This window comes from Salmo trutta, chromosome 15 (assembly GCF_901001165.1).
Source record: "Salmo trutta chromosome 15, fSalTru1.1, whole genome shotgun sequence".
In the NCBI taxonomy this organism is placed as follows: Eukaryota; Metazoa; Chordata; class Actinopteri; order Salmoniformes; family Salmonidae; genus Salmo; species Salmo trutta.
Window position 1 is genome coordinate 15,420,329 of NC_042971.1, and position 23,034 is coordinate 15,443,362.

The 23,034-nt window shown below is 43.1% G+C and overlaps 1 protein-coding gene across 1 annotated transcript in view; it reads left to right on the forward strand.

Moving 5' to 3' along the window:
• Nucleotides 1-23,034, forward strand: part of stk32a (serine/threonine kinase 32A) — a 67,657-nt gene that overhangs the window by 34,565 nt on the left and 10,058 nt on the right. The window contains exons 6-11 of the mRNA XM_029690504.1: nt 12,956-12,993; nt 16,680-16,769; nt 17,511-17,614; nt 18,379-18,495; nt 18,991-19,116; nt 19,901-20,029. Coding sequence (XP_029546364.1) covers nt 12,956-12,993; nt 16,680-16,769; nt 17,511-17,614; nt 18,379-18,495; nt 18,991-19,116; nt 19,901-20,029 — 604 coding nt within the window. The remainder of the gene's footprint in view (nt 1-12,955; nt 12,994-16,679; nt 16,770-17,510; nt 17,615-18,378; nt 18,496-18,990; nt 19,117-19,900; nt 20,030-23,034) is intronic.

Consider the following 23,034-nt stretch of genomic DNA (forward strand, 5'->3'; position numbering starts at 1 on the left):
AACTTCTGCGTCCTCTCTCCTCCGTCCTCTCTGGCCTCCTTTTGAAATAGGTCAAAGGTTATCGAGGAGAGGAAGCAAGGAGAAGGAAAGTGGATGAAAATGTGCTTGAAATGAGAATCACCTTCTCAGTGGTGATTTTTGCATGTAAATCTTGCTGGGGGAAAAAAAAGTGGGATGCATTCCCAGCAAAAGCACTACACAACACAACACTAAACAATACATTAATTGCATTGCATACATAAAGGTGTCCCAACAGCAGAGTCCCAAAAGCAGTCCATACACCTTACCACTGCTATACCTGGCTGTCAGCGGGATTCTTGTCTGGCAGCGAAACAGTTCATTCAGCCTCATTTACTGCCTTTTAAAAAAACAGAGCTAATACAGCTGACTTGCTTAAACAAATGTGGTTTCTACAGATAATTGAGATGTACAAACTATAGCATAAGTGGATGACAAGTGGATGAGGCAATCCGTAATTCCGATTAAGACATTAACGAGCGAGCTAGGATGGACGTCGTCAATATAACTATTTATTCAGCACTTTTGAAATGTACAGCAACAGAATTCAGAATATGGGCCGTTCTTACAGTGTTCTCCCTGTACACCAAGTCAGAATCATAGGATAAATAAAGGGGGCATATAAGCAGACAATGAAAGCTCTTACACTATTCAATGACTACATTTCTCGAAAACACCACCAAATCAGAACAGTAGGCGATATTAAGAGGTGAAAATAGACCAAATTATTAGGGTGAGGCACATGGGCTACTAACAGCTTACTACACAACAAACACTTAGTATTACTTTCTTAGCTACAGTATACATATCTTCCTGGCATATTACATAATTTATGCAGCAGCATACAAGACATTTTTGGACTCACCTTGTTGTGCTCTGCTCAGTTAAACAGGAAGGTAGCGTGGCGGTCCTTCGTGGGCAAATTTTGTCATCAAACTTTATCATCAAAGTCTGGCATTGTCTGGATTTATGGTGCTTTCAAGACAACTGGGAACTCAACAAAAAAAGTTTGAATCATGATGACGTCAGTGATCTTCAGGTCGTAGCTCTAGAAAGAGGCCCGAGTTCCCAATTTACAATTCTGAATTGGATGAAATTTCTAAACGTATTTTCCCAGTCGTAGCTCATTTTTTCCAAGTTCCCAGTTGTCTTATAACTCACAGTTAGCCACTGATTCCTTCCAAACCACTCATTATTGAATTTGCGATTTCCAACTTGTTGTGTAATGTTTATATCCAATGGCCGATGAGCACCGATATGTTTTATCTATAATTTCTCTTCATTATTTATCTTCATATGACAAGGATTAAAAAGGATTTGCCAGTAGATTGTCGACTTGATTCATGATGATGACTGCTAGCAAAGATTTTGAAAGTGTGATGTTGACAGTCCAATCAAAGCTACTGTAGATATAACGTGATTTGTCGTCATTTTATCTGTGGCCAATGACCTTGAGCCATCTTGGATGGACACTTCTAATGTAACTCTATGGCAGCACCCAAGGGGCAAATATTTTCAAAGTCTACCCTTAGACTTGGAGGTGACGTAGTGTCCCCATGAGTGACAGATCACTGAGCCAATCACGGCGCAACGCTCTGTGTTTTCTGCTCGCTTGCCCCACCACCACAGAAAGCACTGAGCTAGGCTGAAACACCTGCATTTTGGAGCTCCCTCACTCAGGAAAACAAAAAAAGAAAACAAAGAATATATACATTTTCTCTGGAAATAATGCTCATATACTCTTTTACCCTTAGTACTTAGAATAGCCAATTATATTTCCACCAACCATTTAATTTGTTTGCCTTATTTATGAAGGCCTCAGGGTTAACTTGAGGGTTAAACTAATGCATTCTGGGAAATTTAGTAATGTCCCCGTATTGAACAACACGTAAGTGATTAATGAAATATAATAACTTACAATATTCGCATACAGGTTTTTGTTTTCCTTGATCATACATTTTTGTAGTTTTTCCTGATAATCAATTGTAGACTACACATCATTTAGAATTTCACTGAATTCATTTATATTTCCTTACAATTCTGTATGCTGTTTACTATATAAAATTCTAATTTAGTTCAAATTCAAGAATTGAATTGGAATTTATGAGGCACCCTCAATTAAATTCTGAATTGAGCCCAACACTGCGAGCTGCCAGTCCTGGATTCCTGCTGCATCAGATAGCGCACCTCCAAATACTGTGTTGATCAAGGGCAAAGGGACGTGAAATGAGTTACACCTGACACAACAGTTTACTGTGAGTGGCTGAGTATTTTCTTTATGATATGTCCAAACTCTGTCTAGGCCGAAAAACATAGACTTCTTATTCAATCTTGGAATGCACATAAGTGCTTTTTAGGCACAAGTATATGCTGCCATGCCAAAGCCCCCGACGTCCACAGCCGACCGCCAAAATACATAGATGGCTACCACCCAACAGCATCCCTCAAGCTCCTTTAAGTACCTGACAAATCATTTGACTGTCCTGTCATTCATCGTGACAAATTGGATTGACCTGAAAGACCTTCAATTGTGATTTAGTGTGTGCAGCCACACGCAGATCAGATCAGCCTGGAGAAAGTGAGAGGTTGACTTGATGATAAGTCAAGACACACAAACACGCCACACACACACACCAGGCAGAAGTGGCCCTATAGACCTTCCTCAGGTTGTATGATAGCCCTCTACCTGTGTGCAGAGGAACAGGATAATAATGATGGCGAAAGGCCTTTTCAGACCTGGACAAATGGGAGGCTTCAGGGTTCCAGAGTGATAATTAATCACATGCAGGATAACAAATGACATAATTTAGTGGTAGGCCTTAAAGGGAAAATCTACAGTAGCTACATCAATTTTTGGACTTAAAAATGTATTATATGTAACCATTGATTCTTGAAGAATATAACTTAGAAATGCCTCATGAGCGCTGAAACCACTGCAGGGAAATAGACTGGGTGATCATTTCTCAATAGATAACTCATGAATCGATTCAGTAGGATATTTTCTATTTCTGGCATTCCATTCCAACAAAAAATCCTAATAGCAGGTGTCTGGGAGATGCATGTTTAGATAAAATCAACAGCTTTCAATCTGCATTTATTATGGAAGAAGGAAAAGATGGGTATTCTAATTTCTATCTAATCTGTATAGAAATTGAATACTTTGAGAGGGCGGATGTGCACACTGAATAATTTTGCGTATTCAGTGTGTGGTGTGTGTGTGTGTGTGTGTGTGTGTGTGTGTGTGTGTGTGTGTGTGTGTGTGTGTGTGTGTGTGTGTGTGTGTGTGTGTGTGTGTGTGTGTGTGTGTGTGTGTGTGTGTGTGTGTGTGTGTGTGTGTGTGTGTGTGTGTGTGTGTGTGTGTGTGTGTCTGCTGGTGATACCCTGGCCTTGAGCAGAATCTCTATCCAGTATACAGTATCCTATGACTCATGACGGATGATTCATGATGGTAATGTTGATAACGACATTGCATCAGGTTTGATGATTGATTCCAGAAAGAAAAATCATACATTCGTAAGTGCGCTACTCCATATTTACTCCAGCTTAACTTTTTCACAATAGATCTATTACCATCAGGGTAACAAATCACAAAGGCCTGTTTTGTCAGTACCTTCTCATAGGGTTTTCAATTATTAACACTAAGATGCATCTCAATTAGTGGTCTCTTCAGAGACGATCCTCTCGAACAAGACAAGTGGAAAAAGAAGAAGTGGTGTTATTGACTCACTCCCCACAGCAGCTTGATTAGACAGGGAGACAGGCAAGTGGGAATGAGGAAGTGGGGATTGAACCTTGGTCTCTAGTGGGGAGCAGTATCCATGTAATTCAAGCCAGGAGCATTACCACTAGTCCACAGGTTAGGACTTGCAGAAAGGGAAGTGGTGGAGCTGTGGTGTTATTAAACTCACTATGTCGCCACAGTAGCTTCTGCACTTTGACGAAAGTGACCAAGTGATTTGAAATCCTCAATAGGTTTTAATATTTCCGGCTGAAGGTACTTCCTGTTGGGTTGTTAGGTAATGGTCGACAGCACATGATGACTGATGAAACTTTATGATGTCTAGATGCTTGGTCTGAACAGAGATTGTAGATGATGTCCTTAAGTGAGATAAGATTGCATTTGACAGATGATTTTGGAACACGAAGCCTGTTTTCCACTGCTCCAGACCAAGACAGTGGTTAGTCTTATGGAGCTAAGTAAAATGATCTGTTTTGACATCAGAAATCATATTGCGTCTGGAATACAATTTGATGTTTCCTTGCTGTTGAGGCCCGTGGTTTTAAACTAAAAACAGAAGTGCCACAGAGACTGTAGCCCTCTCTACTGTTTTTATGGTCTCAGTTTGAATTATTGAATTAATTACAGGCTACAGCACTGTGAAAGTACGGCATGGCTCTGAACAACGCTGTGCTCTGAGCTCTGAGAGAGAGAGAGCCGCCGCCTGCTTTACACCGAGGCAGGCAAGAGCTTTAGACAAGAGCTTTAGAAGCTACAGACACGCCCAGGCTATGTTTAGAGGAAAGATATAGTCAGAGGGTCAAATGTGATTGCAAAGCCTCAATCCTGCACCCCCAATGGCAGCAGCACTGAATGCATAATCACATTTGAGCCCTTCTTCCGCCTCAATTGAAACTCATTCCATGTTGAAAGTCTTTCAAGGTTGGCTCTATCTTTCTTCAGATTGCTATCGAATGGAACATAGTAACCCACAGCTGTTCTCTCATGCATATTTCCAACACCGCTGGGCTGCTTTCACCAGGTTGGTGTTCATATAGAGGAGTGTGCATCTGTTCTCTGAATCTCTCCCAGACATTTTGTTGCATATCCTAATAAAAACATTTCTAAGCCTGTTGCATCATGTGGATGTCTGTTGTTTGATGCTCTTGGAGAGCTCTCTCATTTTCTCTCACCCTGGTTTGTTTTTGTGAGAGTAGTTTTCCTTTACTCTCTGACGAGAGCAAGAATTTGCTGCGGCTCAACTCAGCCAAACTCAGCTTTGCTCAGTTCAGCTCTGCTCAGCGCGACACAGCCTCAAACTGGTTCCCTGTGCAAATGCATGTGCCACTGACCAGCCATTGTTTCTCCAAATGCACTGTTTCATCATCTATCTCCCCACAGCTCTGTCACGGCCCACTGTGTCCCTGACTTGGCTTGGGCTCAGCAACACCTAGAGCACAGACACATGATCTCGCTCAGCAAGTCTCTACCGCTGAAACTCATTTGTTAAAGGAAGATAAATGGCACACATTTGTCAACACTTTCTCATCCCACAGTATTATACGCGCCTGAGAGGGACGGTTCTGTGAGCAAATGAAGCTTCCGTCTTCCCAATGAAAAGTTTAGTGTTCTGTATCTATAGTCTGCATAATTATTTCATGACAGGAGGAGACATATGTGTTCATATTCCAGACTGGAAGTCAGGTAAAGCAGAAGAAGGTAAATTAAACATCCTTTAAACTCACAACAGTGGATTTGTGAACATTGGTTTACTGGGAGCATGACAATATATTTACCTTTGTAGCCTACCCTAAAATAATAGCTAACTGCTTGTGTATGACAGTCACGTACCTTACAAGACCTTTCACTTTTTGTGAACTTTCAGCGTTCTCCCTATGAGTTTGAGTTAGTAAATAATTCATCTGTAATAATTGTGGTTCAGTGAGCCGTGCCTCAGAATGCCTTGTTCAAACAGGCGCTCTCTAAAGACCAACCGACTCAAACTGGCCCAAATGAGATGGGAGCCAGATGAACGCTCGTCAGGCAGTGAAATCCAAGCACTGTGTCTATGAATAAGAAATAGCATAACCCTCCTGCACTCTACCACTCCTTCTGCGAGAGTTGTTATTATTGTGGTTATTATTTAACTGATCAAACTCAAGTGAACGGAAGCTCTGCTTTGGCTAACCCCTTAGCTCTTAATGGGGTTGAGGCTGTTCGTTTTAGATGTAAGTTGCTTGCTGTGGTTAGTTGAGGTTTCCCTCCACGTTCAAAGCGTGCTGCTGTCTGATGATTCCTCTCATGGCTGGTGGGCGTGGGCGGCTGGCTTCTGCTGATGGATGACTGGTGCTCCCTCGCTGTGCCGCTCCAGCCTGCTTTGCTCTACTCTGGGACATCATGGGGCAGAACCTGCCCTAAGGCCTGGCGGCTGAATGTGCTGTCTGTGGTGCTATCTCTACCCTGCCCTTCCACAGTACTGAGGGAGTCATCAAAGCAGTCCTCATTAGGAGTTGGCTGCAAAGTGGGTCATGTACAAAGATGATGATACAGAACCTAACAGCCCAAACCCCCTCTTTCCAGTCTTCTGACCTGTGTGTGCGGCGGAGCACATTGAAGGACTTTTGGGTCTGTCCCAGGCTGTCCTCTGTTTTCCTGTATCAGATGGGTGTCAGGTGACCAGGTGCAGGTTTTGGTTACTCCTCTCATCCTGATAGCTGGTGTAATGAGATCATTAGATCCAGGTAATAGGTTGTTGGACTAGTCAAGCGAGAGAAAAGCCAGGCGGATCGGTTGCGCTGCCCTTCAACCCCGCCCTTCCATTGCTGCCTCGGCAGAATCACCAATGAGCCTCACTCAGGACGGGGGAACCCAACAAGGTCGCGTCCCAAATGGTACCCTATTCACTATATAGTCTAACACACTACTTTGGACCAGGGCCCATATGGTTCTGGTCAAAACTAGTGCACTATATAGGGAATCAGCTGGCCTATGCTGGAGATGAGTTTGTTTAATCTAACATCATAGAAGGGCATTGATCTTGAAGGACAAATATGCTCCTTTACTCAATATAGTGTCTATCAATGGGAATATACACTGTACAGCAATTTTTCTATTCACAACTCACCCTTTGCAAACGCTGCCTGTGCAAGCTCTAGAAAAGATGAAAGAGAGCGAGTGAGAGTGATGAGAGAGAAAAATGGAGATAAAGAGCAAGAGCGAGCAAGAGAGAAATTGAGAGATGGAGACCAAAAACACGTTGATTCCTCATGTTTTTTTCTGTAAGGGGAGAAAAAGAGCAAGAGAGCGATGAAGAGAGAGCGAGAGAGAGAAATGGAAAGTGAGGTGCACTTTTTTTGGGACCGATGAAGCTCTTGGTAGCACCTCCACAAATCCTTCTATTAAAAGTGGCAAAAGAAATGTTGTTCGCCAGTTGACGTGACACCTTTAATAGTCCCCCAGCCAGCTGGCTGTGGGTACATCAGGCCCGAGTCCATCTGTTGCTCCTCTCTAATTGCTGGAATATAACGATTCCATTTCCTAATGAGTTTGTAGCGCGAGACGAGGGCCTAGCGCGGTGCTGTACAACTGAAGAGATGGAAAATGCTAACGTGGGGCCCATGCTAATACTACGCCCAGGGAAGGTGGAGGTGATTTGGCCTCTAGCTACACCAGGAGTGACAGTCGGCCAGGAGGTAGAATGACTGGGAAATCTAGAGGTGAAAGAAACACTTGAAAAAGAAAAGGAGAGCCGCACACTAGGAGCTCACATGCAATAATGTAATAATCTAATAACCACCGTTTCGACAGACAAGCTGTCTTCATCAGGGAGGACAGATTGTTTGTCGAAACGTCTGTTATTATTAATTGCATGTGAGCTCCTAGAGTGTGTGGCTCTCCTTTTATTTTTCTCGAATGACTGGGCAGACACAGGACAGCAACAGTAAAGGAGAGGGAGACAATATGAGTCTGAACTTCTCTGGTCCCAGATCTGTATGTGCTTTATTCATGGAAACTTATCTGGGACCAGGCTAAGTCTGAACACCAGCACATTCTATCAACACAAATAAGCTTTCCCCCCTTTGTCTTCTACTAATAAAAGTCCATGAACGAGGAGCAGGGCCAAGGTAATTGCCTGGGTAATTCTTATCAGACAGCGGTCGGGGCTCTCATCCTAGAATTACGCAGGCGGGGTGCATGTGAATCAGCTGAATAGAAAATGCTGAACAATAAACGGTGGGTTTTTAGAGAATAGGTGATAAAGCCCCAATGTTTCCATATCTCAGCCAAGGTCATTGTCTGGGTGACAGCAGGGGTGCGTTGTGGATGGCTCCGGCTGGCTCCGGCTCTCACAGTCGCACCCATAATCATCAGCAGGCAGTTGAGTGGCGCAGCAGCTCCTGTCTGGTGTTCCATAATGGCTGCCATGGGTTTTAAATATAAAACACCTCTCCGTGCAACCTTTGAGGGAAATGTCAACTAATTAAGAGCAACACATTTGACCTTTTTAACCCGGGCCCTGGGCTGGGTACACTGACGCCTCTGGGTACACTGACACCCCCGCCCCACCTGCTGCAGCAGGCACCCTTTTAATATGCTAATCAACCCTGTCCGCTGATGTGGCTGTCAGGACTAATGAGGCTGGGAAAGGCTCCAAAGGCTCATGGTTAGCGGACATGATCTCCTGATAAGTGCTAGCCCGCTGAGTGATTGATCCAGTGTTATGATCCAGAACTGTACACTATGTTGTCAGCTATCTCCAAAGCCCAGATCGCACATGGCCAGATGTGATGATGTGTCTTGTACTGTATCTTACATGAGATCTTTTTATTCTGTCACTGAGATGATTATCCAACGTTGTCATCCATCATAGTCCTTTAAGGGACATTTAGAAAATGAAGTAGTGTCTGATCATTACAGAGAAGGACAATTTTGGGCAACTTTATGAGAATGAGAACTAAGGCAAAGATGGGGTTCCCTGGGGAAATGAGGAAAAGTCTACATCACATTTAATTTTCATACAATGGACAACAAAGACAGTAGGGTTGTTCTTTGAAGTGGCTCTCTCTATTTCATCATTGATCTTTGATGCTCATAGTAAAGTCTGTGTGATCTGTCCTTTGTGCGGTTCTCATATAAAAAGGATGGTCTGGTCCACACATGTCCCTCTCCTCAGGTTGCTCTGGGTTTCCCATGGCCCTACCTGCTGGTTGAAACACACGCATGCTCACAACTACACACACACTAGGCTTGTGCGGTATACCGTATATAACATATACCCGCGGTATTTGGAAATAGCCACGGGATGGTTTTTCAATACCATCAACACCGTTGGAACTATTTCTTTGAAGTTTTTCAACAAATGTGAATATTTATAGCTAATTTTTAAGTAAATACCTTCAGACAACTTGTACAATACCTTAGGAAATAAAGCAGATCACGTTCCTCATTTCACCTGTCACATTATTTGACATTATGAAGCTTACCGTAGTTCCCCAGAACAGTTATACAGCACAACGGGAAAGAGTCCAGCTGTGTACTTGCTAGTTAGCTACAGTGGCAAGAAAAAGTTTGTGAACCCTTTGGAAATACCTGGATTTCTGCATAAATTGGTCATAAAATTTGATCTGATCTTCGTCTAGATCACAACAATAGACAAACACAGTCTGCTTAAACTAATAACACACAAACAATTATACGTTTTCATGTCTTTGAACACACCGTGTAAACATTCACAGTGCAGGGTGGGAAAAGTATGTGAACCCTTGGATTTAATAACTGGTTGACCCTCCTTTGGTTGACCCTCCTTTGGCAGCAATAACCTCATCCAAATGCTTTCTGTAGTTGAGGATCAGACCTGCACAATGGTCAGGAGGAATTTTGGACCATTCCTCTTTACAAAACTGTTTTAGTTCAGCAATATTCTTGGGGTGTCTGGTGTGAACTGCTCTCTTGAGGTCATGCCACAGCATCTCAATCGGGTTGAGGTCAGGACTCTGACTGGGCCACTCCAGAAGGCATATTTTCTTCTGTTGAAGCCATTCTGTTGTTGATTTATTTCTGTGTTTTCGGTCATTGTCCTGTTGCATCACCCAACTTCTGTTGAGTTTCAATTGGTGGACAGATAGCCTAACATTCTCCTGCAAAATGTCTTGATTAACTTGGGAATTCATTTTTCTGTCGGTGATAGCAAGCTGTCTAGGCCCTGTGGCAGCCCCAAACCATGATGCTCCCTCCACCAGACTTTACAGTTGAGATGAGGTATTGATGTTGGTGTGCTGTGCTGTGCCTTTTTCTTCACACATAGTGTTGTATGTTCCTTCCAAACAACTCAACTGTAATTTCTTCTGTCCACAGAATATTTTGCCAGTAGCGCTGTGGAAAATTCAGGTGCACTTTTGCAAACGTCAGACTTGCAGCAATGTTTTCTTCTGTGGTGTACTCCCATTAACACCATTCTTGTTTTGTGTTTTAGGTAGTCTAGACTCATCAACAGAAATGTTAGCATGTTATAGAGATTTATATAGTCTTTAGCTGACACTCTAGGATTCTTCTTAACCTCATTAAGTATTCTGCGCTGTGCTCTTGCAGTCATCTTTGCAGGATGGCCACTCCTAGGGAGAGTAGCAACAGTGCTGAACTTTCTCCATTTATAGACAATTTGTCTTACCGTGGACTGATGCATATCAAGGCTTTTAGAGATACTTTTCTAACCCTTTCCAGCTTTATGCAAGTCAATAATTCTTAATCTTAGGTCTTCTGAGATCTCTTTTGTTTGGGGCATGGTTCACATCAGGCAATGTTTCTTGTGAATAGCAAACTAAAATTTTGTAAGGGTCTTTTTATGGGGCAAGGCAGCTCTAACCAACATCACCAATCTCGTCTCATTGATTGGACTCCAGTTTAGCTGACTCCTGACTTCAATTAGCTTTTGGAGAAGTCATTAGCCTAGGGATTCACATACATTTTCCAACCTACACTGTGAATGTTTCAATTATGTATTCAATATAGACAAGAAAAATACAATAATTTGTGTGTTATTAGTTTAGGCACACTATGTTTGTCTATTGTTGTGACTTAGATGAAGATCAGATAAAATTTTATGACCAATTTATGCAGAAATCCAGGTAATTCCAAAGTGTTTACATACTTTTTCTTGTCACTCTAAGTAAGTGGCTGAATTAGTAAGGAGATGGGGCATCATATAGTATAGCTTTCTGCCATGTTTGAGAAGTCAAAGCACTTTGGATGAGATATCTGTACAGCTGCCACTGCTATCTTAAGTTCCTTGCACTTTTCTTGGCCCCTCAGTCTGCTCCTCCCCCTACTTATCCTAGCAGAGCTGGAAAATAAATGGGATGAACTGAAAGAACGTATATCCTTCCAACGGGACATTAAAAACTGTAATATCTTATGTTTCACCGAGTTGAGGCTGAACGACGACATTAAGAACATACAGCTGGCGGGTTATACACTCTATCGGAAGGACAGAACAGCAGCCTCTGGTAAGACATGGAGCAGGGGCCTAGGCATATTTGTAAACAATAGTTGGTGCACGATATCTAAGGAAGTCTCAAGGTTTTGCTCGGCTGAGGTAGAGTATCTCATGATAAGCTGTAGACCACACTATTTACCTAGAGAGTTTTCATCTGTATTTTTCGTAGCTGTCTACATACCACCACAGACCGAGGCTGGCACTAAAACCACACTCAATGAGCTGTATTCCACCACACGCAAACAGGAAAATGCTCATCCAGAGGCGGCGCTCCTAGTGACCGGGGACATTAATGCAGGGAAACTTAAATCAGTTTTACCTAATTTCTATCAGCATGTAAATCTGCAACCAGAGGGAAAGCAATTCTAGACCACCTTTACTCCACACACAGAGACGCGTACAAAGCTCTCCCTCGTCTTCCATTTGGAAAATCTGACCATAACTCTATCCTCCTGATTCCTGCTTACAAGCAAAAATTAAAGGAGGAAGCACAAGTGACTCGTTCTATAAAGAAAGTGGTCAGATGAAGCAGATGCTAAACTACAGGACTGTTTTGCTAGCACAGACTGGAATATGTTCTGGGATTCTTCCGATGGCGTGAAGGAGTACAACACATCAGTCACTGGCTTTATCAGTAAGTGCATCGAGGACGTCATCCCCACAGTGACTGTACGTACATACCCCAACCAGAAGCCATGGATTACAGGCAACATTCGCACTGAGCTAAAGGGTAGAGTTGCCGCTTTCAAGGAGCGGGACTCTAACCCGGAAGCTTATAAGAAATCCCGCTATGCCCTCCGACGAACCATCAAACAGGCAAAGAGTCAATGCAGGACTAAGATCAAATCGTACTACACCGGCTTCGGCGTTTGTTGGATGTGGCAGAAATTCTCACTCCTAAACTTAAACTTAACCCTAACCCCTAGCCTAGCTAACATTAACGAGCTAGCTAATGTTAGCCACCTAGCTACAATATGTAACATACCATAACTTTTTTGCAAGTCATAACATATTGTATATTTTTCCAAATTTGTAACATTGTACTTTTGCAAATTCGTAACATATTGTATGTTATGTAAATTTGTAACATATAATACAAATTGTAATTCATAACATTTACAAAATGGGTGATGGACATCCACAAATGAATACGGATTTGCGAACAGAATAATGCAAAATTTTCTGAGACCAGGTTGTTCTGACTGGGCTGGAGAATCAGGCCCTCGGAATTAGGATGTGTTCTAAATGGCACCCTATCTATCCAAATAGACTGCATTACTTTTGACGACAAGGCTCTGTGGTGCAGTCTATTTGGATAGATAGGGTGTCATTTAGAACACAACCTGATTCCGAGGGCCTGATTCTCCAGCCCATTTGGGATGCAGTGAGTGTTTGGCTGGAAAAGCACAGTTCCTGTCAGTCCAATTTAAAGACATTGGGACATTATTGCTAGTGATATAACTGTGTTTGACATACTGTGTGTTTCTGTGTGTGTTGTTTTTGTTTATTTGTTCCAGGCTGATATTGTTCTAAGGATGTAACGTGACATGACACATTTTTTGTTGTTGATGTTTTGTTCTCTGTCCAACAACAATACAGTATTGTCATGGTGATGTTGATGGAGATGGTCAGTGACCTAATGCTGCTCTTTTTCTCTCTGTGTGTGTGTGTGTGTGTGTGTGTGTGTGTGTGTGTGTGTGTGTGTGTGTGTGTGTGTGCTTTTCCAGAGACATCAAACCTGACAACATTCTGTTGGACGAACACGGTAAGACGGCTCAGCCAATCATATCTGATTTATGTCGTAAATGATGTCTGTACACAAATTATGTGGTGTGTTTTTCCACCCATGCTGTGTAAGGAACGACCTCCACTGAATGAATGATAGATAAGTTTAGATTTTATCAATGGCGCTAACATCATGCAGCCACATATAGTCTGTGCATACACAAACACACATGTACGCGCACACACACACACACACACACACAACCATACATACAAACATTCTCACACACACACACACACACGAAGGCGTGCACACATGTACACACACACTCACGCACACACAGACACACCATTCCACACACATGCTTGCTCGCACACACACACGCGCACACACTCTCTTTCTCCCACTCTCTGGTTTAACCTCCTATTGAGAGAGAGAGAGAGAGAGAGAGCCTGTCTCTTTTGCCCTCAGGACTTGAAATGCTATTAACTTCAACGTTATTTCTTTCTCATGCTGTGCCTGTGCTCTTTATCCAGACATTACCTGCTCATGTACACGTCCCCTGATCATAGCCTGTCAACTACAGTAGATGTCTGAATGCAGTAGCCTCAGGACTGAGCTGCTCTCCTGGAACACAATTTGTCATTACACTGGAGCCGAGTCCAGCTCAGCCTGGGTTTTTCTACCTTTAGTTTACCACTGAACTTTGAAAAACAACACAGGTCAAAAGTGCATCCCCATGAAGTGTTTTCAAAGAGCACAGAGTCCTGGAAGAGTTTACCTATCTTTACCTCATGTGCCCTTTCTGATGAGAATAGCATTTAGTATCTCAGCAAAACAATGAAGTCATGTACGGGTACAGTAGACGCACTTAATGGGATGTCCTCAGGGTGTGTCATTGAGCTGAGGGATATAGTTTCCTTGGCTACTCAGCCGGAACTGTCCTCCCAGGTTAGTGTGATTGTGTGTGTCTTTCTCTCTCAGACAAAAACAGACAAAGACAGAAAGCGTGTGCGTCCACGTGCGGTAGCATACACAAAGCACTTGTAGGCACACGCATTCAAAGCACACACACATACATATAGACACACACACACACAATGTATGCGGACGATTCCACACTTTACATTTCAGCACCCAAAGCCAGTGAGCTCATTCAAATTTGAAATAAGGAGTTACTGTCAGTACCAGACTGTGTGATTAATAATAAGCTGGTCTTAAATACATCTACAACTAAAATCACTGTATTTGGTTCAAAACATTCTCCAAGACCTAAACCTCAACTAGAGTTGTGCATAAAAGGTGTGACTATTGAGCAAGTTGACAAAGCTAAAACTCCGAGGTATAACATTGGATGGTCAGTAATCGTGGTCAAGTCATATTGACAACGCTGTTGTGAAAATAGGGAGAGGTATGTCTGTTGTTAAAACATGTTTGACACAAAAATCAACTGTACTAGTTGATCAGGCTCAGGTCTTGTCCCATCTTGATTACTGTCCGGTAATATGGTCAAGTGCAGCAAAGAAAGACCTAGCAAAACTGCAGCTGGCTCAAAACAGAGCATTATGCCTTGCCCTTAACTGCACATACAGATCTAACATCAACAACATGGATGCCAGTCTTTCCTGGTTGAGGGATGACAAGAGATGAACTGCCTCTCTTCTAGGTTTTATGAGAAATATTACTGTGATGAAAATGCCCAGATTGTCAGCATAATCAAATAGCATTCAGCTCAGACACGCATACCGTACATACCCCACAAGACATGCTGCCAGGTCTCTTCACAGTCCCCAAGTCGAAAATGAAATCATGGCAATGCACAGTATTATACAGAGCCATGATAACATGAAACTCGCTTCCGTCTCCAATTACTCAAGCAAACAGCAAAATTACGTTCAAAAAAATTGATTAAACAACATCTCATGGGACTGTGGGGACACACACACAAACACACACATGATATTTTACTTATATTGTTTGTATACTTTTTGTGTTACATTTTTTTGTAGATCGTTATATTTTAAATGTGCGTGACTGTCCTTGTCTATCAGAGTTTAGTTACCTGTCACGTTTTGTATTTTCTGTGGACCCCAGGAAGAGTAGCTGATGCTTCTGCAAAAGCTAATGGGGATCCAAGTAAACAAATAATAAACAAGTGAACACACTGTCTATAGGGTGACAGAAGGCTTTAGGTCCTGCACTGCCCTCCGCAGGTTAGGTCCAGTGACAGGGGTATAGTTCATGGACCCAGCAGCACCATAAAATATATGGCCACCTCTTTCATGCCTAATGTTGCGTAGGGTTCACAGCAGAGAGACAATCCATGAGAGAGCCTGGTGAAACTCATTCTCATCACTGACATACTTGGTCATTCTCTTGTGATTTTACAGACACACACATGAACACAAATGTGTGTGCGCACACTAACCTTAACCCTAAATCTAACCTTAACCTCTAACCCTAAGCCTAAACCTAACCCCTAAGCCTAAAATAGCGGGGACCGGCGGGGACCGGCGAAATGTCCCCACAAGGATAGTAAACCAAAATGTTTATGAGGGTTTCGTCTTGAAATGTCCTTTTGTATTTTTTTCGCACACTTTTATTTTACTATGTCAGTATGTATTTGATGCCGATGTTCTGGCATCAAACTGGTGGCCGTTGTGAACACAGTCAATAGCTGAAAGAGTTGCAGAGTTAATTGAAAATGAGGCCGTTGTTGATTAATAATGCTTTTTTCATTAATTAGGCTATTTTCTATTGAATCATGTGGCCTATCTACTGGAAACTAATGGACAAAATGGACACAGATATGAAACAATGTATACTTTGTCTGAGTCATTTTTTCAAGTTACTCAAGGATACGTTACCAAATTTACGATAGATTGCCATATATTTTCTGTTAATTACCAAAATTACTGAAGTTTCTGGTAACTTTGGTAAATTACCGGTAACTTTGCGATCCTAGCTCTGTGGCATAAAACACACACAGTCTTGTACAGCTAACCTTCTGGGGACTCACAATTCAGTCCCATTCAAAATCCTATTTTCCCTAAACCTAAACCTAACCGTACTCTTACCATAACCCTAACCTTAACCCAAAAACCTAACCTGAACCCTAACCGTAAACCTAACCCTAGCTCCTAACCCTAAAACTAACCCTCGCTCCTAACCCTAACCCTAACCCCAATTCTAACCTTAAGCCTAAACCCCCTAGAATAACATTAGACCTAGTTGGGACCAAGAAAATGTCCCCAGTTGGTCAAATTTTTGTTTGTTTACTATTGTTGTGAGAACTTCTGGTTAAACACACACACACACACACACACACACACACTCATCAGCTTCTAAAAAAGGGTGTTCAGTGTGCATGGCTAAGGCTTCAGTCCACCCCACACACAGAAAGGTTAGACTTTGGCAGCAGGCACTGAGGCTGCTATTCCCTCTGTGACCTGCTCTAGGGAGCTACACCAACCCCCAACCAAATCATTCACTCACGGTGACCACATCATGAATGAACTGTGAGTGAACTGTGGGTTCAAACACAAAGAATGCCCTATTACTAACGAGTGCATAAACTCGGGCGCCCCACCCAGCACAGCACAAAGACAGTTTTAGCTGCTTGATGCCTGAATGCTACCTTAAGTAGACTGCCTATAAACCTCGTTTCAAATAAATTGTAATCAAGAATTTCGAATACAGCTTTCTTTCCCGTTTCCGTTCTACAGGACATTGTCACCTGACAGACTTCAACATCGCTGCCATCGTCAAAGACGATCTAAGAGCCACGTCTATCGCAGGGACCAAACCATACATGGGTGAGTAGCTACACAACACTCATACCACTGAGCTAATGTAGAGATGACACAGCTCAACGCTACAGTACTGTGTCCTTCTAGTTTCAGAGTAAATACATCTCCCTTTCAATGTGGATGCTAATGCTCCTTATATTTCCTGTTCATAACGTATCATACAGTATCAGATCAATGTTGTTCCTTCTGCTCTGGGGGGGGGGGGGGGGGGGGGGGGAATCTGATGTAAATTAATAGAATTACAGACTGATTCGAATGTGGAGTTCATTGCACCCGGGTGCTGGCCGACCGGTGTGTCTCGTCCAGCGTGATGAAGAGGCATGACGAATGGATCAGTTTAGTGGGACTGACACGGAGGAAGCAGCAGGGAACAGAAGAGGAGATGGAGGGGGTGGAGAGGATGGAGGGAGGGAGGAGGAGAGGATGGATTTAGATCCAGATTTAAGACTGCCATAAAGGATAATGTATAATTGAATAGAAAAAAAGTACATTCATATTCCAAGTATTCAGAGGTTGGGGATCTCCAGTAACATTCATTTATTTATAAAAAAAGGAAGAGTCCTTTTTGGTGAAGGGTTTTGAAGGGCTTGGTTATAGCGGGTTTTTTTTGTGAGATTTCAGTAGCAGTTTTGATGGGTTCCTTTTTTGGTTCCATTTAAAAGTGTTGGTTTTCAGTACTAACTTGTACTACTGTCCAGTCTAGATGAGCAATGACAGCTGATTGTGTCCGTGCCTCCCTCCCCCCAGCCCCCGAGCTGTTCCAGCCACACGAGGGAATACACCCTGGCTACTCCTTCTCTGTGGACTGGTGGTCTCTGGGCGTCACTGCATACGAGCTTCTGCGAGGACAGGTACAGAAACAAAGCCCATCACAGCCCATCCCCAGCCTGTAAATAATGCATGCTAAAACCTACAATACATGCTGTTACTGCTCCTAGAATAGCCATTTAAGTAAGAAAAGAAGAGACAGTGACAACACCTTTCTCTCCAAGACTGCCCTTGAGATGATCCCTTAATATATCCATGAAAATACCCCTTAATATTATCATGAAAATACCCATCTCAGCCAGCCTCACCATTAGGATGAAGGTGTAATTACCCTAGCTTGGTCCTATTTGTGCTGTTTTACCAACAGATCTGGGACCAGCCTGTGACTACCCTCAGGGCATATCTTTAGTTAGGAGAGGAAAAGACAGGAAGGGCAGGGGCAGGACTCCCACTAAGCCCCTGCTGGGTACCTACTCTAGTATGACAGGGTCAAGCTGTACAGCAGCACTCTGAGCCCCCTCTTCCCTCTCCCCAGGCCCTAAGCCCCCTCTCCCCTCTCCCCAGGCACCGCTGGATTGGACTATCAGTGGCAGCCAGCCCTGGCATCCTTAAAGCACTGCACATCAATCACTGTCACAGCCCCAGCCATAATCTATCCCAAACACAGGAAAACTGTCTCTCCCCTGAGAGAGGTAACACAGCATAAGACTGATCTGGTCTAGTTGAAACCCTGATTTAGACATATCTCTTCAGGCAGTTTTAGGGACTATTGTGTGTAGCTCTGTGTGAGGACCCGGTAACCTTGACGACCTCTGTGTGATAATAATGCTCTGTCCTGGTCCTCCAGAGGCCGTATATCATGCGCTCCAGCACACCGGCCAATGAGATCCTCCAGATGTTCCACAAGGTCAACCCCAGCTACCCCATAGCCTGGTCTGTGGAGATGAAGACCATGCTCAGAAAGGTACAGACACTTGGTCACCTTGTATTTCATCCCTAAATTTCCTGAATTAATAATAAATAGTGCATTGTTTTTATACTGTATGCAATTGACAACCGGTGACCTTTGAGCCATGATCTTGTTTACTTGAACTAGAGTTGTATTTGACCCCTACATTCCTTGAAAGACTAATTGTTATTACATGCTAGGATGATCAGTTTTGTAAGCCATGTATGCCGTATCCTTTGTCATCATGAGGTTATAACTGGAAGCCTATAAGGCTAAGTGATCAGATTCTGTGTTGGTAATTCTCCACTACAGACAAGCTGAAGCTCAGTGCTGAAGTGGCCTACCCCCACACCGCTCATCTACATTCCTGCGGTGTGTGTGTGTGTGTGGTGTGTGTGTTCCTGCTCTTCCTCCTCTTCGCCTCCCCTCTCCTCTTGTTCTCTTCTCCTCCCCTTTTGTTCTTTTCCCTCCTGCTACTCCTCCTCCTCCTCTTCCCGTCTCCTCCACTAGTTGCTGTGTATTGACGTGCACCAGCGTGTGTCCTGCCTGGCTGAGCTGCAGGACCTAGACCTGCTGTCTGATGTCAACTGGGACGCTGTGCTCAACAAACAGCTGCCCCCCGGCTTCATCCCCAACGTGAGTCAGACCACAACATTACGCCAACGTTGCCACGACGTTGCCACAGCCCCAAACAGAGAGGTGCGTCACCACGGCCCCCCCTGCTGGTCTGAGAAGGCCGTTACGGGTCATTAGAGCTCATGCCTCTTACACACACACACACATACACATACAGCCTCTGCATCTCCTCAGGTGTTAGGAAGCAGGTGTGTGACAGGCAGGTAAAATGATGCATGCAAGGTAGTGGCGTCATCCGCCGTCACGCAGTAGGTTGAGCTGTTCGGTTGGCACAGTAAGCTAAGCTTGTACCTACCTCCCATCCTTGCACAACCTTACCAAACCAAGCCAAGCTTGTCCCAACCTCCACGCCCGATCGTTTGGTGCCAGGGAGCGGAGCTTTGACTTGTGAACCCTCGCTTCAAACCTGACAGCTCATGGAGGAGTTGAATGATGAATGGACACTGATTCAAGGGGACTATCAGCTGTAGACTGATAACAGCAACACTACAGGCTGTCATTGGTTACCAAGCTAACAGGAAATTACAGTATCTGATTCCCTGTGTTGTGATTATAGAGTGAATTCCCTGTGGTTACTACAGCCGGCCAGGTAGGAGAGATAGGGAAGGTCGATCGATTGAATCGACGTCCTCTCTCTATAGAATAAAAGCTTCATCCTGTATTGTGTTTCTTCCTCAGCTCCTTACCAACAACTGTGGCAGGGTGACCGCTGTGTTCTATTTCGAATCCCAGATTGCCCCTTTAAATGTTCATCCTGTGTTGTGGCCTTCTGTTCCTCTTCCAGAGGCGGAGGCTCAACTGCGACCCCACCTTTGAGCTGGAGGAGATGATCCTCGAATCCAAACCACTGCACAAGAAAAAGAAAAGACTAGCCAGGAAGACCAGAGAGCAGGGCTCCAATGGGTCCCCCCAGGTAAAGCCTCACCCTAACAACAAACCCCTGCCTCTCAATGGTTCCACTTCCATCCAGAGCTCACCATCAGTCACAAGAACCAACTGTGTGTGCCTGTGTGCCCATTTAGCTCGGCAGCAGGTGATAAGTGGCCTTTAGTTTGTCCCTTAAATATGTCCCGAGTGATGTAATGGATGGAAGAAGCACATTTCTTACCTGGATAAATGAACGATGTGGACTTTCCATGCGTGAGGGGGAAGGAGAATGTGAAGAATGCAATCACTCTCTCTCTCTCTCTCTCTCTTTTTTTCTCTCCTTCACACTTTCTCTATGTCCACATAAATCAGCCAAGTCCTCTCGGTGTTTACGCCGGCCGTGAGGAAAACACCCAAAGGTTAATTTGATCCCCCAGTAAGAGAGGCGATGGTGGTGGTGGGGGGGGGTTGGTTAAACACTCACACATACAGACACACACAAACACACGAAAAAGAGATGGAAAGATTGGCATCAGTGATTTCATTAAATGTGCTTTTCCCGTGGTGGTGGTGGTGGTGGGCATTCATCAAGCGTTCTCCTCCGTTTACGGGCAGCGAGTGCTGCTCTGTACTGGACTGGCTGCTGTGACTGGTGCTGGGGGCCATGTTGTTAATGATGCCACTTGTTCAAATCAAATGGTATTTGTCACATGTGGCCGAATACAACAAGTGTAGAGTTTAAACTGAAATGTTTACTTACGAGCCCTTTCCCAACAATGCAGTTAAAAAGTAAGAACATTTACAAATAGATAAAATAAAATAGTAACACAATAAAATAACAATAACGAGGAAATATACAGGCTATAAACCAGTACCAAGTCAGTATACTGGGGTACGAGGTTGATTGAGGTAATATGTACATGTACTGTAGATAGGGGGTGAAAAGCAGAAAGTCCGAGTAACCATTTAATTAACTGTTCAGCAGTCTTATGACAGACAGTCCCACAACCAGTCAACACCCCCTCCTACTCCTGTCCCCTCCCTTCTCCTCCGCTCCCCTCCCTTCTCCCCCCCTCCCTCCTCGTGCAGCTTCTCTACTTTCTATTTCTCATTCAGTACAGCAGACTGCTTCTGTTTGCCATCCCAGTGTGAGTGATCGAGTTACAGCCTTTTAAATGTTGTTTACCCAACACGAGGTGGTGCACATGAATGCACATGATCGGAGGGACTTTATCGGCTGATCAGGAACCATTGACTAAACGCCTCATGTCAAGGGCCATTATGAAGTATATCAGTTTCTCAGTTTAGTTTCTCTCCGTTGTCAGCTACATTAAATAGATTTTATGTGACTCTTTTCCAAGAGAGGTAATACATTTGGGTGGTATGGGCACAAATCTTGTTCATCAGTAGCAATAATAAGCCAGAGCTGGCCCCAAATTGAGTCATGTTTTATGGAAGCTGACAACTTTCGTGGGAACTCGCCCAAGTGGAGCTCTGTGAAACTTGCAGTGCTTTAGAAAGACATGATGCAGATTGTTCTTCCCTGGGTTAATGTAGAAGGTTTATTCACACAAACTGAAATTCTCTATAGTAATGAAGTAAGGCTATTAACCCACTGGGCACACCACCTCATTTCAATGTGGTGAATTGGGTAATATTTGGTAGATACATTGATCAATGCGATTCCAACCTATTTCCACCCACTCAAATGACAGCCAAAAAGTTTGTTGAATTCCCAATGTGTTCTCACTATGCTTTCAACCATCTAAAAGCACAACCAAAGTTCAAATGGCAATACACTGACAGATATTTTGTTTATTTATACAACAACTTCATTTGTTGTCACTGTGTTTCATCTAATAGCACAGCCAAATTACCCTGGATTGCAGCTAGTTGAAATTACATTGAAGTACATGGTGCAAGTAAACAGTGCTGTTTGAGATTCTGTGCAGATTCTTTTAGCAATTGGGAAGATTTGCACAGACCTGCAACCCGGAACGTGCACGCTTTCTGTGATTACATAAGGCATTTATTGTTACAGTAACCTCAAAATGTGGCCATGGATGTGTTACTCATTTTGAATAAATACTGTTACATTAGTTTGTAAGATGGCCTTAACATTAGGTTATTTACTGTCTTACAAAATAAATCTTGAATTGTGTTTGGTTGTCAACGCAACCAAATATCAACATTTATCAGAGATGTATCTACCGCTTGGATAGTTTCATCTGAGCCACTGGCTTAATCCTATTCTTTAACTTTTATTGTTGATTGGAATGGAAGACTTGAATCCAACATGTAATTTGTTAACTTGCATTGCAAAAGTGATATTGAATTGTGTTTGGTTGTCAACACAACCAAATATCAACATTTGAAAGATATGTATTTTCTACTTGGATAGTTCCATCTTTGCCACTGAGTCTGGCTTTCATTCCAGTCTGTGTACAAATTAATAATTGATATGTTTGATTCACGTCTACATTTCAACCAAAAATCTAAGTTTAAATATAGGACTAAATCAAATCAAATCAAACTTTAAATGCACTTCAAATACAGTTTGATTTGATTGAATCCTATTCTTTAACTTTTATGTTTTGTTGAGATGGAGACGTGAGTCCAACATATTTATTATAACTTGTAGATTTCATTTTAAATCAACTAAAGCTTGAAACCTGAGGCCTACATGCAATGTTCCCTCTAAGCTGCATGCGGGACTGTTGCGCAAAATAAATATCAGCCCATGCAGAGAAGCACGAGATTGAACTTCAGTCAACTTTCTAGAATTTTCCACATTAGTTAACTCTATCAATGTTTCTCTTTACTGTGGGAATTGTGATTGCATCAACGCAACATTAGCCACTTTCAAGGCAATATAAATAACAAACTATGCAAGACTTAGTATGCAAAACTAACGATGAGAGATGTTGTTTTAGGCTGAATGCATCGGAGTAGGATTCTATTGCATTGACAGGCATGACTCAGGTCCGTACTCTACACAGACGGGTGAGCCATAACCAATCAGAGCTGCAGTAAGCCTATATGCAAATAGAC